Below are 19,291 nucleotides of genomic sequence, written 5' to 3' on the forward strand. Positions count from 1 at the left end.
TCCTTAGGAAGAAGAGAGAGAGGCTAAGGAAGACGGGAGTGAAGAAGCTACTAAGGAAAGGTAAGGAAGGAAGTCTAGGGATTGACAGCCACTACCTGAATCTTGGAACTGGCAAACAAGAACCTCTGGGTAGTGCTTTTAGAGGGAGATTGAACCCTTATGAAACTTGATTTTAGACTTCTAGCTTCCAGAATTATGAGAGCAGTTTTAGTCACTCAATTTATGGAACTTTGTACAGAAGCCCTAAAAAACTAATACAAGTATATTCAAATCTTCCACTTGCATCTAATTCATCGTCTCCCTCCAAAAGAAATGTCTTGTAAATTTACTCATTAGAGTACTTACTACACATTAAATCCCTTAGGTCATTTGCATTTGTAAAGAGAACCAGGAAATAAATCCACAATGGATTTATTATTAGACATGGAGGAAGGACACTTTTAGCTTCTGAGATCAGATGAGATTGAGTGTGTTCAGGGTGCTATGGCCATTGACAGGACAACTTCAGAACATACATTTCACCATAAAGTTGCAGTATTAGGTCGCATGGTGACTTTGGGGTTCTTTCAGAACTGACTCTAGAGTTACTGGCGATAAGGAGGTGGGTGACCAGGAGAAGACTAAGAGACTGGTTCTCTGTACACCAGTTGCACTGAGAGTCTTTAATATCTTTGGATTTCATATAGATTTCCCTTAGAAAAGGGATTTGGTGTTGAAACAGAGTGAAAGCCTTATCTTTCACTTTTATCTTTTTTGGTGTCACTTATCTCTCACTATGACAATCCATGTTTGTTTGTTTTTTGGTTTTTACCCCCTCAGCATTTTGGCAAACCAAGTATGCTTAAATATGTGTTTACTACCAAATCAGAGGGCTATTAGTTCCTGCCAAGAATCTGAGGTGAGGAAATATGGATCCATAGGAGGCCCTAACATTCCTGTTTTCTTCTTAGTAGCTGTTCTGATGGGCCTAAAGGGGGAAGATGAGAAGCTTTTCTTTGTTTTCTCCTTTTAAAAACTGAAAGTCAAGATTTGCAAGGTCCAGAATGTCCCAGGGACCTTTAAGTAAAAGTCAGAATACATATTTGACTCCAGTTGTTGATTTACTCACTGTCCTTCCTCTTTTTATTTATTTATTTTTGCCATTGAGTGAACAGAGGAGGCTATCAGTATATATTATTTGCATTCCTATGATCTAGGCAGCTGTAACCTGAATTAAAAAAAAAAAAGGAAAGAAAGAAAGGAAGAAAGAAAGAAAGAAAGAAAGAGAAAGCAGTGAGTGATGCCAGAGGGGGTATATGTGGAAGAGAGTCACTTGCAATTTTCTGCAATTACAAGGATATGATACTTATTCTTCCACATTTGGGTCCCTTTATACTTCCACATGCATTATCTCATGGGAAATTCACACAAGTCCTGAGAGGTATGTGGTGTGGTTTTCCTATCAGCAGCACACAGATGATGTGGGCCTATTAGTTCAGAGAATCCTCCTGGGCCTGAGACTAGTTAAGTGTGGAGAATCTGGGGCCACCACCCACAGATTGTACTCAGTTTGAAAAGCTAGGTGGAATTTTTTTTTAAAAGAGTATTCAGGTAGAGAGGGAGAGAAATCTTAAAATGAATGCGTAAGAAGGACCCTCAGTCTAATTTGATCTTCACGGCTTTTATCATCAAAGCTTAAATCAAGGTCTGCTTTTGTAGGGTCTTTAAGATCAGCAACAAGTCCCAGGAAACAAATAATGAATATCCTCATCAGATCGGTTTTTAAAAAAATTTCCAGTTATGCGTTTAAATCTGAAAATTCTCTTCCAATCATAATAGCTAATCATTCACCCACCCACCCACTCTCTTCCCTCAGCGAGTCAACACAAGTGCACGCTGAGCTCTCAGGCACTTCTTGCAAGGGTGGGTGGATGGATAGACTTTCAGCTTACCCAAGAAAGAATGGATTTTGGAATGCCACAGGGTTTTTCTTTTCTTTCTTTTTGGTCTTTTGTGTGTGTGTGTGTGTGGGGGGGGGACTCATATCTTAAGCTCCAATTTCAGGTGGGTACATTGAAAGGGAACAGATAAATGTAGTTGAGAAAGGAGGGGAAATATTTTTTTACTCGTGTGGACGGACCTATGAAACGTTGCAAACAAATCAGGGACGGAGACACTTAGAAACTCAAAGAAAAGGCACCACGTTGGAGTCCAGGCTGCAAGCCTGGGGTCTTTTGTTTCTTATGCCTTTTATAAAATGGCCCGTGGGGACAGCAGGCTGTGTTAGTGGGAGTTCCCACTTCCCAAATTTGGCCCCAAAGGGCAGATGAGTCCGGGGGAGAGGCCAGCTCTGAACTTTCAAACCCACTAATCCGCAGAGGAGGGAGTTTCATGTGGGTCCATAAAAAGCTAGAGAGAGGGAGCCAAAAGTGTCTGTGTGTGTGTGTGGGTGGGGGGGGCGGTGGTAGTGGTAATGGGGTGCTATCTGAGAGGCTTTGAAATAAAAAAAAAGGGGGGTGGTGAAGTCCACACTGGAAGTGAGGTTAAGGGGAGAGAGGTGGATGGGGGGGGGAGACGAAGCCCAGCGCTCTGGGGGCGCCCCAGCAGGCGGGGGGGGGGCACTCCCCACATCACGCCCGGGGGGGGGGGCCCTAACCCAGGCGGGGTGGGTGGGGCCTCGGCGCGCCGAGCGGGTTCGGGGTCAAGGAGCGGGAAGAGGAGGAGCAGGCATGAAAGTGTCTGTGTGAGGACCCGGGAGGGGTGGAGGAGGCGGAGGCGAGGAGGGAGCGCGCGCGTGGCTCTGGGCGCCCGGCTCTCCCCCATCCACCCCCGCACCCCGGCTCCAGCCTTCCACCCCGGGCGGGCACCGCGCCGCCTCCTCGCCGTGGCTTCCCGCGGGGAACCCGCTGTGGCTCGGGGGTCCCCGGCGGGCGGGGAGGGCGCGGGCCGCGGCGGCGCGGCCTGGAAGGAGCGAGAAAGCAAAAGTAAGGCGAGCTGCTCTCCAAGTTTCCTCAACTTCGCCCCTGTGGCGGCAGGCGCCCCGCTGGCAGGCGGGTCCCCCGTGAGCTGGGGGGGGGGGAGAGAGAGAGAGAGAGAGAGAGAGAGAGAGAGAGAGAGAGGGAGAAGAAAAGGACGGGGCGGGAGCAGGGGGCGGAGGAAGAGGGAGCGCGAAGCAGAGAGGGAGTGAGTCCTGCAACATCTGTGAAAACTTGGGGGAGGAGGAGCTGGAGGAGGAAGAGGAGGGAAGGAGGGAACGCGAGGGAGGGCAGTGGGACAACTTTGCCACCCGTGAGTAGCGCAGGCTGGGATAGGCTACGGGGCGGGGTGAGGTCGGGTGTGTTTGGGGGTGGATGGGGGGCGAGGTGGGGCGCCCCTGCAGCCAGCTCGGGGCTCCGGACCCCGGGATGGGACTTTTTCTCGCGCACAAAGTGGATTGCGTTGCCAGGAGGGGAAGGCGCTGGGGGCTCGCTTTCTTTCTCTTTCCCCTCCCTCCCGCACTCCCGCGGGGGAACCAAATCAGAACTGTCACTCAGGGCCTGTGAGTCAGAAGGGATCGGATTACACGATCCCTGAAACCGATGCCGGAGCTGCACGAGCGGGAGGAGCAGGCAGGGCCAGCGCCACCGGCGCGCTCGCTCACTCGCCTTCGCGCACACCCGCCCGCCCGCCCCGCGCCCCGCACCCCGCGCCCCGCGCCCCGCGCCCCGCGCCGCACCATGCCCGCCGCGGGCGCACCGTGCGCCCTGCCCGCCCGCTCCCGGTAGCCCGACCCGCCGGTGGCCGCGCACAGCTGGGAGCCGCCCCCTCGCGTCCCGGGACGCGGGTCTATGGGAAGTTCTGGGACTTGACAGCCGCGGCCGCCGCAGGTACGTCCCGCTCGAAGTTCTTTGTTTCCTGAGTCCCGCACGGGGCAACCACCAGCCGCTTGCGGTCGTCCCCGCGCCTCCAGGTCGAGAAGTAGGGGGTGGGGGGAGCCCCCCAATAGGGAGAAATGCGAGGCAGTGAAAATGGCTGTCAAAAGCTTCTCTTCCAACCACCACCAGCACCCCCTCCCCCGCAACCCCGCCACTCATCTACCAGACTGAGAGAACGACCCGTCGGAGCAAGTCTTTTTTTTTGTTTGTTTTTTCCCCATTCCCCTCGCTCCCTTCTTCTTGAAGGTCCGGCGGAAAGGGACTTGAGAGAAATTCTCCTCCGGGAAAGGGACGAAGTTTGCAGCTGCGGCGATGGCTCCTCTCATTCCCCTTTCACCAAGCCCAAAAGGTGGGCAGGAGCTACGTTAGATGCCAGAGCTGTGGCGCCCTCCTCTGCAGGGGCTGCGCCTCCGCCCCCCACCCCCGGCTGCCCCGCGCGGAAGGCGGCGGCGGGGGCTTCCTCCAGCCTGCGCCCCCTTTGCAGGGGTGGTGGTGGTGGTGGTGGTGGTGGTGGTGGTGGTGGTGGTGGTGTGAGCCCAAGGAGACGCGCGCCTCCGTCGCTGTAGAGGAAAAGTGAAAGTTGTGCCATCTGTGTATGACTTGGGATCATTATTATTTTGTATTATTATTTCTTTTTCTTTCCAGGAGAGCACAAACACGCACACGCGCGCGCAAAGCAAAGCAAAGCAACTGCTGGGGAGTGAGTGAATGCAGGGGTGTGTGGGTCACCCGGGCCCTGCCATAGTCATTGAAGAGGCCGCGTTTTTCCAAGGGCAGAGTTGGGTCTGAATCACTCTGCTGGAGACAGTTACTTTCTTGAACTGCTGAGGGAAATGGGCGGGAGGAGGAGGGTGAGAGGAGTAAATATTTACCCCAAACTTGGAGAGTTTGTGAAGCGACTTTTAAGCAGATTGCCAGATGCCCAAGCTCCACTGCACAATTCAGACCTATTTATTTATTTATTATCCTTCTGTGAACTTTGTGCTTCTGTGACTGATTTGCACCTTATCAAGAGATGCTATCCGAGGGTGTCTGGACCCAGGTTTTTCTAGGGACACTGGGTGCAAAGAGGATTAAGGAGGCATCTTCCCCAGCTACCCCCGCCTGTCCCCACCCCCAACTTCTCATCTCCCTGGTGTGCTGTGCCGAATAGATTCTGGCCTTGGGTACAGTGCGCATGGCCCTCTGCCAGTTTATATGTACATATATTTATGTAAAACATTTTCTCCCAGCTCTCTGCCAGCTGTTCCACATTTTCCAGCTGCCATTTCAGTTTGAAATGATGGACTGTCCGCATCTCCAAGTAAAAGAGCTCTTTAGTCTGAGGTATAGAGAGCCGGCAAAGACAGGGCAGTGCCATTAGCTGGACTGGTATTATTAGTTCTAAAAAACGCCTTCTCCTTTTCCTTTCCTTTCCTCTCCCCTTCTCGCCACTTAGTCTTTCCAGAGCACTTTGCTGAAAATTTACAATAATTATGCTTTCTTGCAAAATGTGATTTTTGTAGAGAATTTGGATGAGGCCATTTTTTCGTTGTTGTTCTCTGAAATATGTGTCTGGTGGAAATAAATAATAATACTAAGTATTATTATTATTATAGAGCTCAGTTTGAGTGCTTTGGGGATGGCTGGTGGGGAGCCTTTGCCATGGCCAACCTGAAATGATCTCACTGGGTTTATTTAAGGCAGAAGTTATTCATAACTCCCCATATTACACTTTTCAGTGTTGTTTGATGTGTTTGCATATTATAGACCAAAAATCTTCAAGAATTGGCCGAAAGTATTAATTTTGAGTATTTATGTAATTGTTCTGTAATTTGAATAGGTGCCTTATTGATTGATTCCTGTAATTATTTCATTTAGGTTTTAAATTAAAAATTAATAATAGTCTGACAGTTTCTTAATTACATGTGTCAAGATTATTTTGAAGGAGGGAAATACGGTGTTTTAAAGTAGGGAAATAACCTCAGAATCTCCTCCCCCCCTCCCTAAAACAGAACAGAATTTCAGTTGAAAGATAGGTTAAAGCTGTGGTGACTTGGTCTTAACAATGTAAACTGTGTGAAGTTTCTAAAGAATTTGTTTATGTTAGGAAATATTGATCTTAACAACCTGGTATACAAACACTTTCGGCCAGTTAGACTGTAGTTAGACCTAAAACAAACATGAAATAACATTTAAATTAGTTGTAATAGTATACTTATGGAAGGAAGAGAGTTTATTTTATACTAAAAGCTATTTAATTAGAAGCTCTGCCTGAGGGCTGATCCTTCTAGGTTGTATAATTCTTATAAGAAGTCAGTCTAGGGAAGCTCTGGTCTAAGATGCCTGTTTAAGTCCAATGTGAGAGGTTGTCTAGTGAAATTTTACACACAGAGAAACACTTTCAAAGGTGTAGATTGTTCTGTTATTAAAAAGCGTGAGTAGGTTTGACTTAGCATGCACTCTTGGTTCCTATCATGTGGTTTGTTTCTTTTCCTTAGTAAAGCCTCCTATAAGCATGTTTTTATTGTATAATTTGCAAAGAACCACAGACAGAAATGAGGACATTCTCTACTGAGAAAAAATGGCCCTCTTGAGGTATTTCATTACTTATTTAATAAAGGAGTCATTAATTTTATCAGTTTGTCCAAATCTAGAAGTTGAACTTCCCTTTGTTTCTTGGCCATTTTTCCTAATCACCTGCTTGCTATAAGAATTCCAAGCTCACCCTGTACTTTGCCTTCCTTCCATGTAAGGTATCCTGCTTACTAAGATTCCTTGACCCCTTTCCCCCCTTTTGAGGATAGGGTTTGAGAGTTTATGAAAGGAAACAATTTAATGATCATTGTTGCGTGCACCCACTTATAAGAAGACTGTAATGCACTAAGAAAACCAGTCTTGAAGAAAAAGTGAATCAATGAGTCATGAAATCCTCAAGAAAACCTTAGTAATGGAATGTTAATGCTTTTAGACTATAGTAGATTATCTTAAAAGTCAGACTTTTCTTCTTTATGCAATTGTTGTAAATCCCCAGCTAAAGAATTCTTTGAAGGAGGTTTTAGTTTTGCTGGCATTCATATTCTATAGTCAGTCTGATTTATTTTGGAAGATTCAAGAATTTTTCAGTCAACTCATATCATGAGAGGCAATTAAAATGCTGAAATTGCTTTAAAGGAAGTGTGTATAGTGTGTGTGTGTGTGTGTGTGTGTGTGTAGTGTATGTGTATGTGTTTAATATTTAGTTTGTTAAGCAAAATATTCCACTCTAATAATAAATTCAGGCTGTCTTTTCATTAAAGACTAATAGAAGATGCTGCCTTTCACTTCAAGTTGTCATATTCCTGGATGAAAATGAATTCATTCTATTTCAAAGCAAATAAAGGGAGACAGAATAAACAACAACAGGGGCAGGGGTACGGTTGCAAACTTTTTTCAAGTACTTTCAGTGTATTTTTCATCTTTACTTTTATTTGATGGGCCTGTGAAATAAAGCTGTAGACTGGTGAAGACTTTCAATGAAATTTCACACTTTGATGATTTTTTTTAAACTTTGATATATTGACAGCAAAAGGAGCTGCAAAGCTTTTATATAACTTGAACAGCAACGCCAAGCAGCAGTCAAATGTCTCTATGCATTTGTGTTTAACTGCAGAAGAAAAACATGTCCATGGGCAGTAGAGGTTCTTATCAACTCCCTAATCCCAGATCCCAGCAAACCTTGAGGGCATGCCTCAGATCTTGCTGAAATCACTGTAGACTCTCACAGTTTGCAGATTAAATATGCTATGTGTTCCTGGCTCCAACAACAGTTTTATGAGCTCACTAAGCTTCCTGTTCTAAGATCCTTTTCTTAAGTTTTTAGGAGCTGCTAAAGGCAAAGCTGTCTAGAGTGTGTGGTGGTTAATTTAGAAACACTTGAGATATTTCATTGTCTCTTTCAAAATTGCCAGAATTAATTTTTTTTTTTTTAAGTTGAAGACCTAGTTGTTTCAGGATGAAGGGAGGAAGCTGTTTGAAAGAATTTAGATGTTAAGAGTGTTTGCCAAGATGTTTGATTGCAAACTTTACATGTTGTCTCATTTGTTTTAAAACACTTTTCCCCCTTGCCTGGCCTCTAATAATTGGACTTCATTCAATTGTAATTGAAAATGAACTATATTTTAGTGCTATATTTCTTAACCACTCCTGACCACTTTCAGCATTTTTCAAATGTGAAAGTGTTTTTTGTTTCATGAGTGTATATTGCAACCCGACAAAATGCCCCAGAAAATCTATGACTTTCTAAAGAAGCTGAATGAACAAGCTATGACATAGTTAATAAGGTGGCCCTGGAACGTTCCAGCCTCCTCCTGAAAGGCAATATCATGTTGAATTCCACATCTGCATCTGTCGTATCTATGGTTGTGTCCTCATAGATGGTGCTTTTGCATTTTGCATAAGTCATAATTAAAAAAGAAAATACTTACATCATCATCCAATAAATAACATGTCATATAATTCCCAAGAGAACTCAGCCAATTTTGTGCTTAAAGGTTATTCAATGAATGAAATTGTGAAAGCCCATTTGTCAAAGTACTGCATGGTTTCTGTTAGTTTTCAAGCCCCAAATTCATTGTCTGCCCCAGCCCAGCCATTAGTCATCAGTGTATTAGTGTTGCCTTCAGGCCATGCTACCCAGCACTTCTTCACACCATTATAGCTTTGAAAGTGTACTCTGTCGACTTGTAGAATTATTGCTCTGATTTCCGCTTGGCTGGGTTTGAGGTAAGTCCCCTCCCTACCTTCTAGCTGACTGTAATCCTTGCTTTCTTTCAAAGCTCCTTTCCAGAGATTTAGGGGAAACTTTCTTAAGGGCCCTGTTGGCATCACACTGTGGTTTTGTTGTGGCATGCACTGTACATATAAATTGTACCTGCAGTAAATTGGATTGATTGCTGGCCTGAAACAGCTTGGGGAACTTTTCTTTCTTTCTTTGGGGGAGGGCTTGGGGGTGTGTGAGAGTGACAGTGTACCCTGCATATATGACACCCCCCCATACACACACAATAAAAGTATTTGATTACATATTTGAATAATTTTCATGATCCAAATTAAATTAAACAATGAGAGACCAGTATGATTTTATGTAAATCCCTGTCTACTGGAATACTTTCAGAATGCAACCTGACATTGGATTTGTTTATTTTCATGTAGAAACTCCTTGTCCTTAACTACTTTACCTTCTTTTGAAGTTTCCACAAAGCACCTAATGGTGTTGCAGAGTGCTCTGCATACGAACTTTTTTTTTTTTTTTAACAGGAAAGTATTGAAAACTAACCATTGAAGTGAGAGATAACTCAAAATGCAGTAATGAGGCAGTTGTAGTCAATTATTGTTTCATTTTGTAATGAGAAAAGAAAAAAAGATATATTTTTTTTCTAAAGAAAATTAGTGATGTGTGACAAACCTAACTAGGTAGTAGCTGAAAAATGAAGCCTTCATGGAATTGGATGTATAGAACATTAGTGGGGGTTGTATTGTTAAATGGGAAACTGGGGAATGTTATGCATGTACAAACTATTGTATTTACTGTTGAATGTAAAACATTAATTCCCCAATAAAGAAATAAATTAAAAAAAAAAAAGAAACATGAATGGAGTGGTCAGAAGGATAGCCCAGGACATGCCATTTCAGGACAATGTCTGATGTTTGAATTGTGGGCATAAAAGTGAAATTTCATGGTTAAGGATTGAATTGGGAAGGTATATGACTTGAAATAGTCTGCATTGGAAATTTTGCAAATGTTTAAGGTCAGGGGGACAAAGGGTGAAAATTAAGAATTCTTGTCTTTGAATCAGCCAAGTTTACAGGCTGAGTAGACCATGAATAATTTTTTACTGAGTCAGTCTTAATTACAAATCCTTGCATTCACAAAGCTTTTAAGATTGTATTTAAGATTCAAGAATCAGGTTTAAAAGTTGGAAGGATAAAGTGAGAATAACAGTAGTTTACAGACACCCAAATCTACGTAGGATGTATCTTTGTAGTAATAGCTTCAGCTGATTTTAACACTAAGCTGGTATTGGTCCAATGTTTCTGATAGTTTTTAAGTGAATTACTATTTTTTCGATATGCACTCTATCCTTTAAGTTTGTGATGAAACATACACATGATATTAGGCACCACAACCTGTATAAGTTCTGTATAATTTTTTTTCTCTTCTTCTGAAAATGTGTGAAAACTTTTAATTCCTGTAAATCTGAGTGAAAGGAGACAAGGGGGTACCTTTGATCAGTCGTGTGATTTTTTTTGTGATATGTGAGGGTTTAAGGGAAATACAGTTTGCATGAGCTTAGCTGATTTATAGACTGATTACTGACTTATAGATCTAGTTGTCTGTCTGAGGATTGTATCCATTAAATCAGCAGGACGTGGGAGTGGCAGTTTGGTTCACATTCTGCTCATTTTTTTTAATGGCACCTGCTATGCAGGACACTGCCTGCAGAACCTCCCCAAAGTCTACTGGGTTCATGTTTCATACAATGCCGAAATGGTAAGAAGTATTAGAGTCCTGGTTTTCTCCTCATAAAATGCTATTGGCAGAGAGAGCCCAAGCTATAATGATCTTTTCTTTTAAATGCACATGGCAGAAAAGTAGACCTGGCACACAAAATGCCATTTGTGATTTTTAACTATGATAGCAGTGGAAGAAGCTTTGCCATGATTGAAGTTATATGTTTCTGAAAAATCTTGATACAATTAATATACTAAAAAAAAACAAATTTGCTTAATTCATAGCCAGACAATCATTTCCCTTTAGTGATTCCATTCCCTTTAAAGAAAATCCATTTGGGGTTGTCTATCATAAAAACTGCTAATATAAGATTAAAAGATTCAGAAACATAGGAAAGAAATATTGAAAACAATAGGCAGTAGATTTGGGGAACATTGTAAGATACCAAAGCCAATTTGTGAAGCCTGCATTCTTACTGGTAGAGTTTCTTTAGAGCTTTTTTCAATGGTAAGAAAAAATTATAAAGTTGACATAATTGTGCATTTTAAAATGTTATGGCTAAAAATGCATGCAGATTTCATTAAGGACACATGAAGCTGAGCTTTTCTTAAAGAATGGCAGGGCAGTCAAAGAAAGAAGAGGAAGCTTTAGAAATCTTGAGAACTGTTGGAATGTCATAGAGGTTATGCATAACTAATTGATTTTTAGTTCAGAAAGATATTTTGAGCACAAAGATAGATTAGTCCCATAACAAACCCTTTAAAGTTTTTCTAGAATGCATGATTACATGAAATCCACTGGAATTTTTTAAATGTCCTAAATTTTGTTCATTGAAATTCAGTTTATTTCTCAAGAGTTGACTGAAAATGAGATCACCATTAGCTTGTGCCTCTTGATAGATAATCTTCCTAAAGGATTTATCTTCACTATGAACTGAGTTTAATGCTATAAAGAGGTATAGTTATTCCTATCTATATAGTGAGCACTTTAACTAATAAGAAGTTTACCCAAATACCTTCTCCTACTAAGTAGCATCTTTAAGTAGCAAATACACTGGTGATAAAGTACAAGAGAAATATCACCCACCCTGCTTTTAAAAGTCATACTTGGACGGCCCCTCAGAAAACCTTATTAGGCTGTTTATTCTTCTGGATTGCTGAAACATTAACATAATGGTAGGGAGTTCAGCCAGCTTGTGAATATATAGACAGGTGTAAGTAAATGTAATTTCCCAGGAAGGAAGCCTTATTCCAATCTAGCAATAGTTCCCTAAAAATTAAAGAGAATTATTAAATAGTCTGCTATTCACAAAAGATATATGGTCAGTTTATAACCACTGCTTCATTTTACTTTGGAACACCCTTTAATAGAATTCAAACATCGATTTAAACACTGGGTTGAACATTGGTGTGTTCTTTTAAAAACTGTGTTTAAAAAATAGAAAGGATGTCTGCTTGCATGTGCATCTGAGCTGTATCCTGCAGAGATCTGCAAGGGGACAGTTTGTTTTTTGCACATGTGCCCAGGACTGTGCCTGCTTGTGGTCTCTTGTTTATGTGGGGAAAACTCTGGTGGTGAAGGCTGAACTTTAGAATTCCACTTGAGGCCTACTTTCTGGAGACCCAGTGAGATGTGTCTGCCCCTTCACCATTGGTGACATCCGAATCTGCTTATAGCAGTTAATGAAGAAGTATCATCAGGGGGAGCAAGTCAGTGGGTGTGAGTTAGACATTTCTTTGAGTGAAGCACTTACACCTTGGCTTGAGGGGGGGCGGGGGTGGGGGAGTGGTATTCTCCAATGTTCTGTGATAGACACACAGTGTTGCTTTCCAGGTAACTGAAAAGTTGCACCTCCCAGCATCCAGCTGTTAAAACTGCAGTGTGAATGAAAGCAGAACTGTCTGTGACAACTGCTTGAAATGTCGCTGGGTCCAGGAGTCGCTTTCCAATGACTTGTTCCGGGGGGGATGGGGGGGGTAACCGATGTGATGTGACAACATGAAAGGGAACTGCTTCTCTGGATGCTGAGGGCCTGCTTGCTAGGCTTGGATTGTTTTGCTCCCTAATTTTTCCATTTTCAAGAATGCTGCACGAAGTGACCCTAGACTCCAGGGGCTTTTGGAGCAGTTATATCTGGATGGGGTTTTTTTGGGGGGTGATGGGGGGTGGGGGCGCTGAAGCCAGAGCAGCAGCCTGAGCCTGCCAGCTGCCTGTGCGAGCAGGACAGAGGCAGCCGTGTAGCAGCGACTCTTCTGGACCGCGGAGCCTCCCAGTGAACTGAAGTGCAGCCTGGGGCGAGGGACTGGGGACCCCAGTCGGGTGGGGCCAGAGGGACTTGGGCCAGAGGTGGAGAACCAAGCAGGCATTGCAACCACAGGAGGCGCAGCACTTGCTGGGAGCCCAACTGAAAGGCGATCACTTGAGTGCAAGAAACTGCACACAAATATCACCTAAAAGATGTACGTTTTAGGTTTGGGGTTTTAGGACTTGTTTATTTATTTTTATTGCACCCTAAGGAGCAGCTCCAAAGGGAGGGCACCCTGAGGCTTTTCAAAGGGGATTTCAAAGGTAGCCGCCCCCCCATCCCGAGGGAATGCTTCCCTGAATTTGGTAAATGTTGCAGTTTTGCTTTACCTGACTTTTAAGTGAAGACATGGGCTGCAGCATCACCTGGTCGGGGGCTCCAGAGAGCTTTCGATTATCTTCTGCAGGAGTTGGGTGCAAGTTCAGATTTATAATGTAGGAGAAAAAAAAAAAAACCCACCTGCAGTTAAGTCGCTAGTAGGAGAGGGATTAGATTTTTAAAAACAGGGTCTGGACTTAATTGTGCCCTGGGTTTAGGCCTCTGGGAAATTACAAAAGGTTCAGGGACAGTTGAATGGAAGGAAAGACAGGACTGTTTGCTTTCAGAAAGGAATGTTTATCCCTCCACTTACCTATGAAGTTTCAAGCTTTAGTAAGCATGCACTGTTAGTGCTTCTTAACTTGGTTGCATTCTCCTATCCCCCATACTCCAGCCTCTGGGACTCAAAACAGCAGCTAGAAGCATTTTTTTTTCTCTCCCCAAGAAGCATAAAAAGTCAAGGAGCATGCCAGCAAATCTTGCATGTAATGTTGCCGTGTTGAAAGGGATTGAAGAACTGTGCAGAAGCTAGAAGCTAGAAGCAAAGGGAACATTGTAGAGGGAAAGTCTCATAGCATGCAAATCTGAAAACAGAAACTGGGTGTTAAATCATGGAAGTGAAGCCGAACTTAATGGCAGATTTTCAAAGCGGTGCTATGAAACCCCTGTCCCAGGGATTTTTTTTCTTCCTCTCTTTACCATATACTTTCCTTCATCAACTCAGAACTGAGTTTCCAGATTGGCTTAATATTCTATTTGTTGTTGTTTTTCAGTCTCCACAGCGAAAAGCAGACACTCTTTTCACTAATTTTCATGCATAGTTGAGATGAGGTGTGAGAGTCTCAAATGCTCATACTTTCTCCTTTGCAACAGAGACCAAGTTGTGCTTTTATCAATAAGCCGATATAATTTATAGAGATATACAGGAAGCAGATGTCTGCCTTGGCAAGTTGCCATTTCGTATAGACCTGTTTCGAGCATTAAACCACCACACTTTTAAATAATTAGTTACTAACTAATGAGATCCAAAAATAAGTTGTCAACATAGAAGAAGGGGGTAGACTCTTGAGTGACCAAGTGCCTATTTTTCAAAAATCCATTTCAAACAAGGAGTGGGGGTAGGAATTAGTATTCTCTAAGACCATTAATTAGTGCAGTTTCAGTCAGTGCCTGGGGCTTTACCTCTTCTCACTGAGCCTCTCTCTTGGTGATGAGTATTTGGAGAGTTTTATTGCTTTGTTAAAATGAAGTCCTTCGCTTGGGGGAAAAACCAACAACTCCACAAAAACCAAGTTTGTCAAGGAACTTGGGTGACCTGTCTCTTCACTGGTGCTAATTAGCTCCCTCTACTAAGAAAGATACTTCTTAGCAGGAATCTCATCTCTTCATTGCCCCCCCCACTAGGTTGTCTCTTGTTCACTCTTAACTGAGTAAACTCCATCCAGAGTTAACTAGTAAAACTATGTGTTTCGAGGGGAACTGTTATAATATTGGAAATGCCTTCTTTTTATTTATTTATTCATTTTCTCTTTTGTTGCCCTTTTTTTTTATATTGTTGTTGTAGTTATTATTGTGGTTGTTACTGATGCCGTCGTTGTTGGATAGGACAGAGAGAAATGGAGAGAGGAGGGGAAGACAGAGAAGGGGAGAGGAAGATAGACACCTGCAGACCTGCTTCACCGCTTGTGAAGTGACTCCCCTGCAGGTGGGGAGCCGGGGGCTCAAACCGGGATCTTTATGCCGGTCCTTGTGCTTCACGCCACGTGCGCTTATGGAAATGCCTTCTTATCCAAAGATGGTAATCTTTTGACTAAGTAGTCCTGTTAAAGCTTTTTTTTTTTTTTCACTTCTTATCTAACTTGCCAGTTTTCAAAGAAAATAGTAGTTATTATTTTTGAAATGTTTTAATTTTTAAATTTTTATTTATTACTGCATAGAGAGAGAGAGAGAGAAATTGAGAAGTGCAGGAGAGATAGAGATGGAGAGAGATAACTGCTTCACCACCCATGAAGCTTTTCCCCTTGCAGGTGAGGACCAGGAGTTTGAACCTGGGTCCTTGTGCATTGTAATGTGAGTGCTTAACCAGGTGCGCCACTACCTGGCCCCAATATAACAATAGTTATCAAAGAAATTAAGTGTAACTAAAGCAGTGGTGATTAAGATTCAAGACTCTGCAGAAACATCTGGGTTACATGATCATTGCTGAATTAATTTGTTCAGTAAGTATTAAAGGTCTGAGGTCTGGCAAGATACCATGGGGCTTGTGCTCTTGGAGCTTATCGTGGAGGGGGGGGGGTGCTAAAGTTTGCAGCAAAGATTCCAGAGGAAGAGTTCCTTTTCAAAAAATAGTTCTTTGCGGAGGGGGTGGATGGAAGTATAACACCTGGTTGAGCATACCGTGCTCAATGATCCAGGTTCAAGTCCTTTGCCCCACTTGCAGGGGACGTTTCATGAGTGGTGGAGTAGTGCTGCATGTATCTTTCTTCTTCTCTATTCCCCTCCCCCTCTGTTTCTCTCTGTGTTATCATATAAAAGGAACAGGAAAAAATAATTAAAAAGGAAAAGATGTGTAAAAAGAGTGATGACCTGGAGTGATGGTCTTGTAGTGCCGGTATCAGTCCCCAGCAATAACCCTGTATGAGTGCATGTCTGTGTAGTTACACATCATATACACATACATATACAAAGACATAGACATAGACAGGTGGATTGGAGGCCTAGGGGATAGCTCATCTAGTATGCTTGTCACTTTGTCATGTGTTGCTATCTGGGTTTGAACCTTGGCACAACATGGAAGTCCCATTCACAGGAAGCATTGTGTTATCTTTACTTCTCTCTCTGTGTCTCGGCCTTCTTTCTTGCTCCTCCCTTTGTGTCTGAAGTTTCACTGTTTTAAGTTAATAAAAGCAAGGAGTCCACTGGGAGTGGTGCAATTATGGGAAAAATTATTTGATGAGAGGTAGGAGAGAGGCAGGCAGAGAAAAAGAGAGAAAGAGAGAGGAGGGAGCAAGGTCTCTGTAGCCTACATGTGTCAGGGACTGGACTCCGGGCCTCGTGCGTACAAAGTGTGGGGCTCTTCACCCAGCCACCTACTTCTCTGGCTGCAAGAGTTCATTCTTATAATTGATGCTGGAATTGGTGCCCATGTTGGCTGTTGGACTTCAGTCTTGTAGGGTTCAGTCCATGTTAGTCAGCAAAGAGTACTGCACTTAGTACACAGTGAACAAAGGCATTGAGAACAGTGACCTGCAAGCAGTCCTGAGTTTGTTAACTGCAAGTACTGGTGAAAATGAAGGTTCCCTAGTGCCACAGTACAATACGTCAGAACTTGACTCTGGGGGTGACTACGTGTTTGAAAAGCACTATAGCAGGGCAGATCAAATGGTTTGTGTGTTGCTGACTGGCTGGGATGAATTGTTTTCTTCCAGTACTTTGAAGTTGACATTTAAATGAATTTGGGAGAACATTCAGGCAAAACTGAAGACTCATTCTGAGATTGGTAGAGTGAGAAGCTTGCAAGGTCTGTGGTCCCTCAGACACTTAATTTTGTGTTTCAAGTTCTTTTGGTGTAGGACTAATATTGGTAACTTTAACTTTACCTCCTCCTCGCAAGGTTAAGTCCCACTACCTGAATTTTGTCCTGTGACTGATGAGAAGAAACCTGGGCCCTGGAGGACTGACTCCAGGGGGCGCTGCTCAGGTAGCTGCTAGCAAGGCTTTCCTCTGGCACTCTCTGCGCTATGGGGACCCTGCAGAAGCCTTCCCTGCAGATCCTTCACTGTTGTTCTTTGAGGGATGTTTCAGAATTTGGAAGTGGACCTTACAGTAGATGTGTAAATTTAATTTAGTGCCCCCTCACACCGCCTTCAACCCTGCTTTTTTTTTTTTTCTTCCCCTCCTAGAAAAGCTGTTCTGTAATGACCTGTGTTTTTCAATGAGTGAACATTTGATAATCAGGGAAGTGAAAGGAAGTGGAAGAGCTGGTGTTAGACCATGTGGCCTCGGGGTCTTAAGCTTTCTAGTTTCTTGAATTCCAGATCCATGGGAATTTCTTGTACAGTAAAGAATTTGCTGTAACAGTGCAAATCTGAGTGAAGCATGACTAAAACATTGCATCTGGTATTCTTTTTAAAAAAATATTTGTTTATTCCCTTTTGTTGCCCTTGTTTTTGTTGTTGTAGTTATTGATGTCGTTATTGGATAGGACAGAGAGAAATGGAGAGAGGTGGGGAAGACAGAGGGGGAGAGAAAGAGAGACACCTGCAGACCTGCTTCACCGCCTGTGAAGCGACTCCCCTGCAGGTGGGGAGCTGAGGGCTCGAACCGGGATCCTTATGCCGGTTCTTGCGCTTTGCGCCACCTGCGCTTAACCCACTGCGCCACCACCCGACTGTCTGCATCTGGTAGTAAGTCTCAGTTTCTAGCCTCTTAGCTGTTGCTTATTTCATTTCCCTAATCATTGTCTTGGTTGGATTCAGAGGCCTAAGTTAAAAATAGAAAACAGGTAGATGACTCAACCAAAGAAATGTCGTAAGCGTTGCAATGTTGACAAATTGGAGAAAACATGGAGAGGGCATGTTGCATCTCTTTTTTGTATTGTTTGTAGGTGTAAAACAAACAAACAAACCCTGAACCAGGGAGTGAGAACAGGGGTGAGAGTGAGTTAGGGCCATTATCACATGAATGAAGCCCTTGCAAGACATATGAACTGAATTTGCCTTTTATAGAGTCTTAATATTTCCGAAGTGCTCTCAGGCTTTGCTGTGGGCAAACATTTGACTTTCACTGTGGGATGGAGACCATATTCTATTATCTTTGTTTGAAAAAAAAAATTAAACTCAAATGAACTGCCGTGTTCTTGTGTTTTAAGAAATAGTTATGAGGGGGGCCTGGCAGTAGCGCAGTGGATTAAGCACACATGGCACAAAACGCAAGGAGCAGCTCAAGGATCCCAGTTCCAGCCCCCGGCTCCCCACCTGCAAGGGGATCACTTCACAGGTGGTGAAGCAGGTCTGCAGGTGTCTATCTTTCTCTCACCCTCTCTGTCTTCCCTTCCTCTCTCCATTTCTCTCAGTCCTATCCAACATCAATGACAGCAATAAAGGTAACAATAGCAATAACAGCAACGACAAAATAGAAAAAAAATGGCAGTCAAGAGCAGTGGATTCATAGTGCAGGCGCTGAACCCCAGCATAACCCTGGAGGCAAAAAAGGGAAGAAATATAGGAGCAGGGCTTTGCCTGAATGAATTCAGATTAAGAGGAATATTGCAGTTTTATTATTTTAGTGAGGAGAAAGAAAACCACTCCACTGCTTGAGAGGAATGACCATCTCATTAAGAACTTTGAATTGAATTGAATTTAGATTTGAGAAATCGTTGGGCAGTCTCTTTAAAGCATCTGATTAATAATTAAACTTCCGCTGCTTTTGGAAAATTGTCCTGGTGTGCCTTCCTATAAAGCCACAGCCCAAAGACATTTGTAGACAGAGTTTAGAAGAATAATGTGACACTTGCTTTTTGCACTGTCAACACAGCTGAACAACTGAGATATTTTGACCGCCTAATAAGGAATTTCCAGTAGAAATTTGGGAAAATGTGCTACACTATGAACTATTCCCTCTGTTCTCCTTTTGAATACTTAAAATTTGACCTTTTCGAATACTTAGAATTTGACCTTTATTTTATGTATTTTGTCTTTGAAAAGATTTTATTTGCTATATTTGATATAAATATTTGTATTTATTAATGAGGAAGCTAGGAGGAGAGAGAGAGAGAAAGAACCAGATGCCATCCTGGCTCCTGTGCTGCCGGGGATTGAACTCAGGACCACATGCTTGAGAATCTAATGCTTTATCCACTGTGCCACCTCCTAGACCGTGGTTTTTATTTATTTTGTACTATTTTCGAATATCAGTGGGGACTTTGAACATTTTCACAGCTCTAGGTTCTTCATCTGGTGCACATAGATGTGGCAATTTGAGTAGGATTTTTCTGTCCTCCCTGGAAATTCATAGTGCTGTTGTTTCCTTCAGGTCTTCCTGGTAGAAGAGAGCTGAAGTAATGAGAAGATACCATGGAGGCCCAGTCCCATAGCTCCACGACCACTGAGAAGAAGAAAGTTGAGAATTCCATCGTGAAATGCTCCACTCGGACGGACGTCAGCGAGAAAGCTGTGGCCTCCAGCACGACCTCCAATGGTGAGCAGTCGTGGAGATGACCAGCAGCCAAAACCAGTCATGTTTATGTTCTCTGCATTCCTTGCGAATAGAGCATTTGCACCTGGGCCAGTGTTCACTCTTTGA

The 19,291-nt window shown here is 43.2% G+C and overlaps 1 protein-coding gene across 5 annotated transcripts in view; it reads left to right on the plus strand.

The window, feature by feature from the left end:
- Positions 1-2,767: 2,767 nt before the first annotated feature.
- The window catches only part of LOC132539862 (transcriptional activator GLI3-like), a 165,139-nt gene continuing 148,615 nt past the window's right edge, over positions 2,768-19,291 (plus strand). The window contains exons 1-3 of one of the 5 annotated variants that reach the window (XM_060195881.1): positions 3,048-3,267; positions 3,513-3,845; positions 19,022-19,186. In XM_060195881.1, coding sequence (XP_060051864.1) covers positions 19,063-19,186 — 124 coding nt within the window. In that variant the 5' untranslated portion in view covers positions 3,048-3,267; positions 3,513-3,845; positions 19,022-19,062. The other 4 variants (XM_060195883.1, XM_060195882.1, XM_060195884.1 and 1 more) reach the window with 4 other exon arrangements.

Source organism: Erinaceus europaeus, chromosome 8 (assembly GCF_950295315.1).
Source record: "Erinaceus europaeus chromosome 8, mEriEur2.1, whole genome shotgun sequence".
Classification (NCBI taxonomy): Eukaryota; Metazoa; Chordata; class Mammalia; order Eulipotyphla; family Erinaceidae; genus Erinaceus; species Erinaceus europaeus.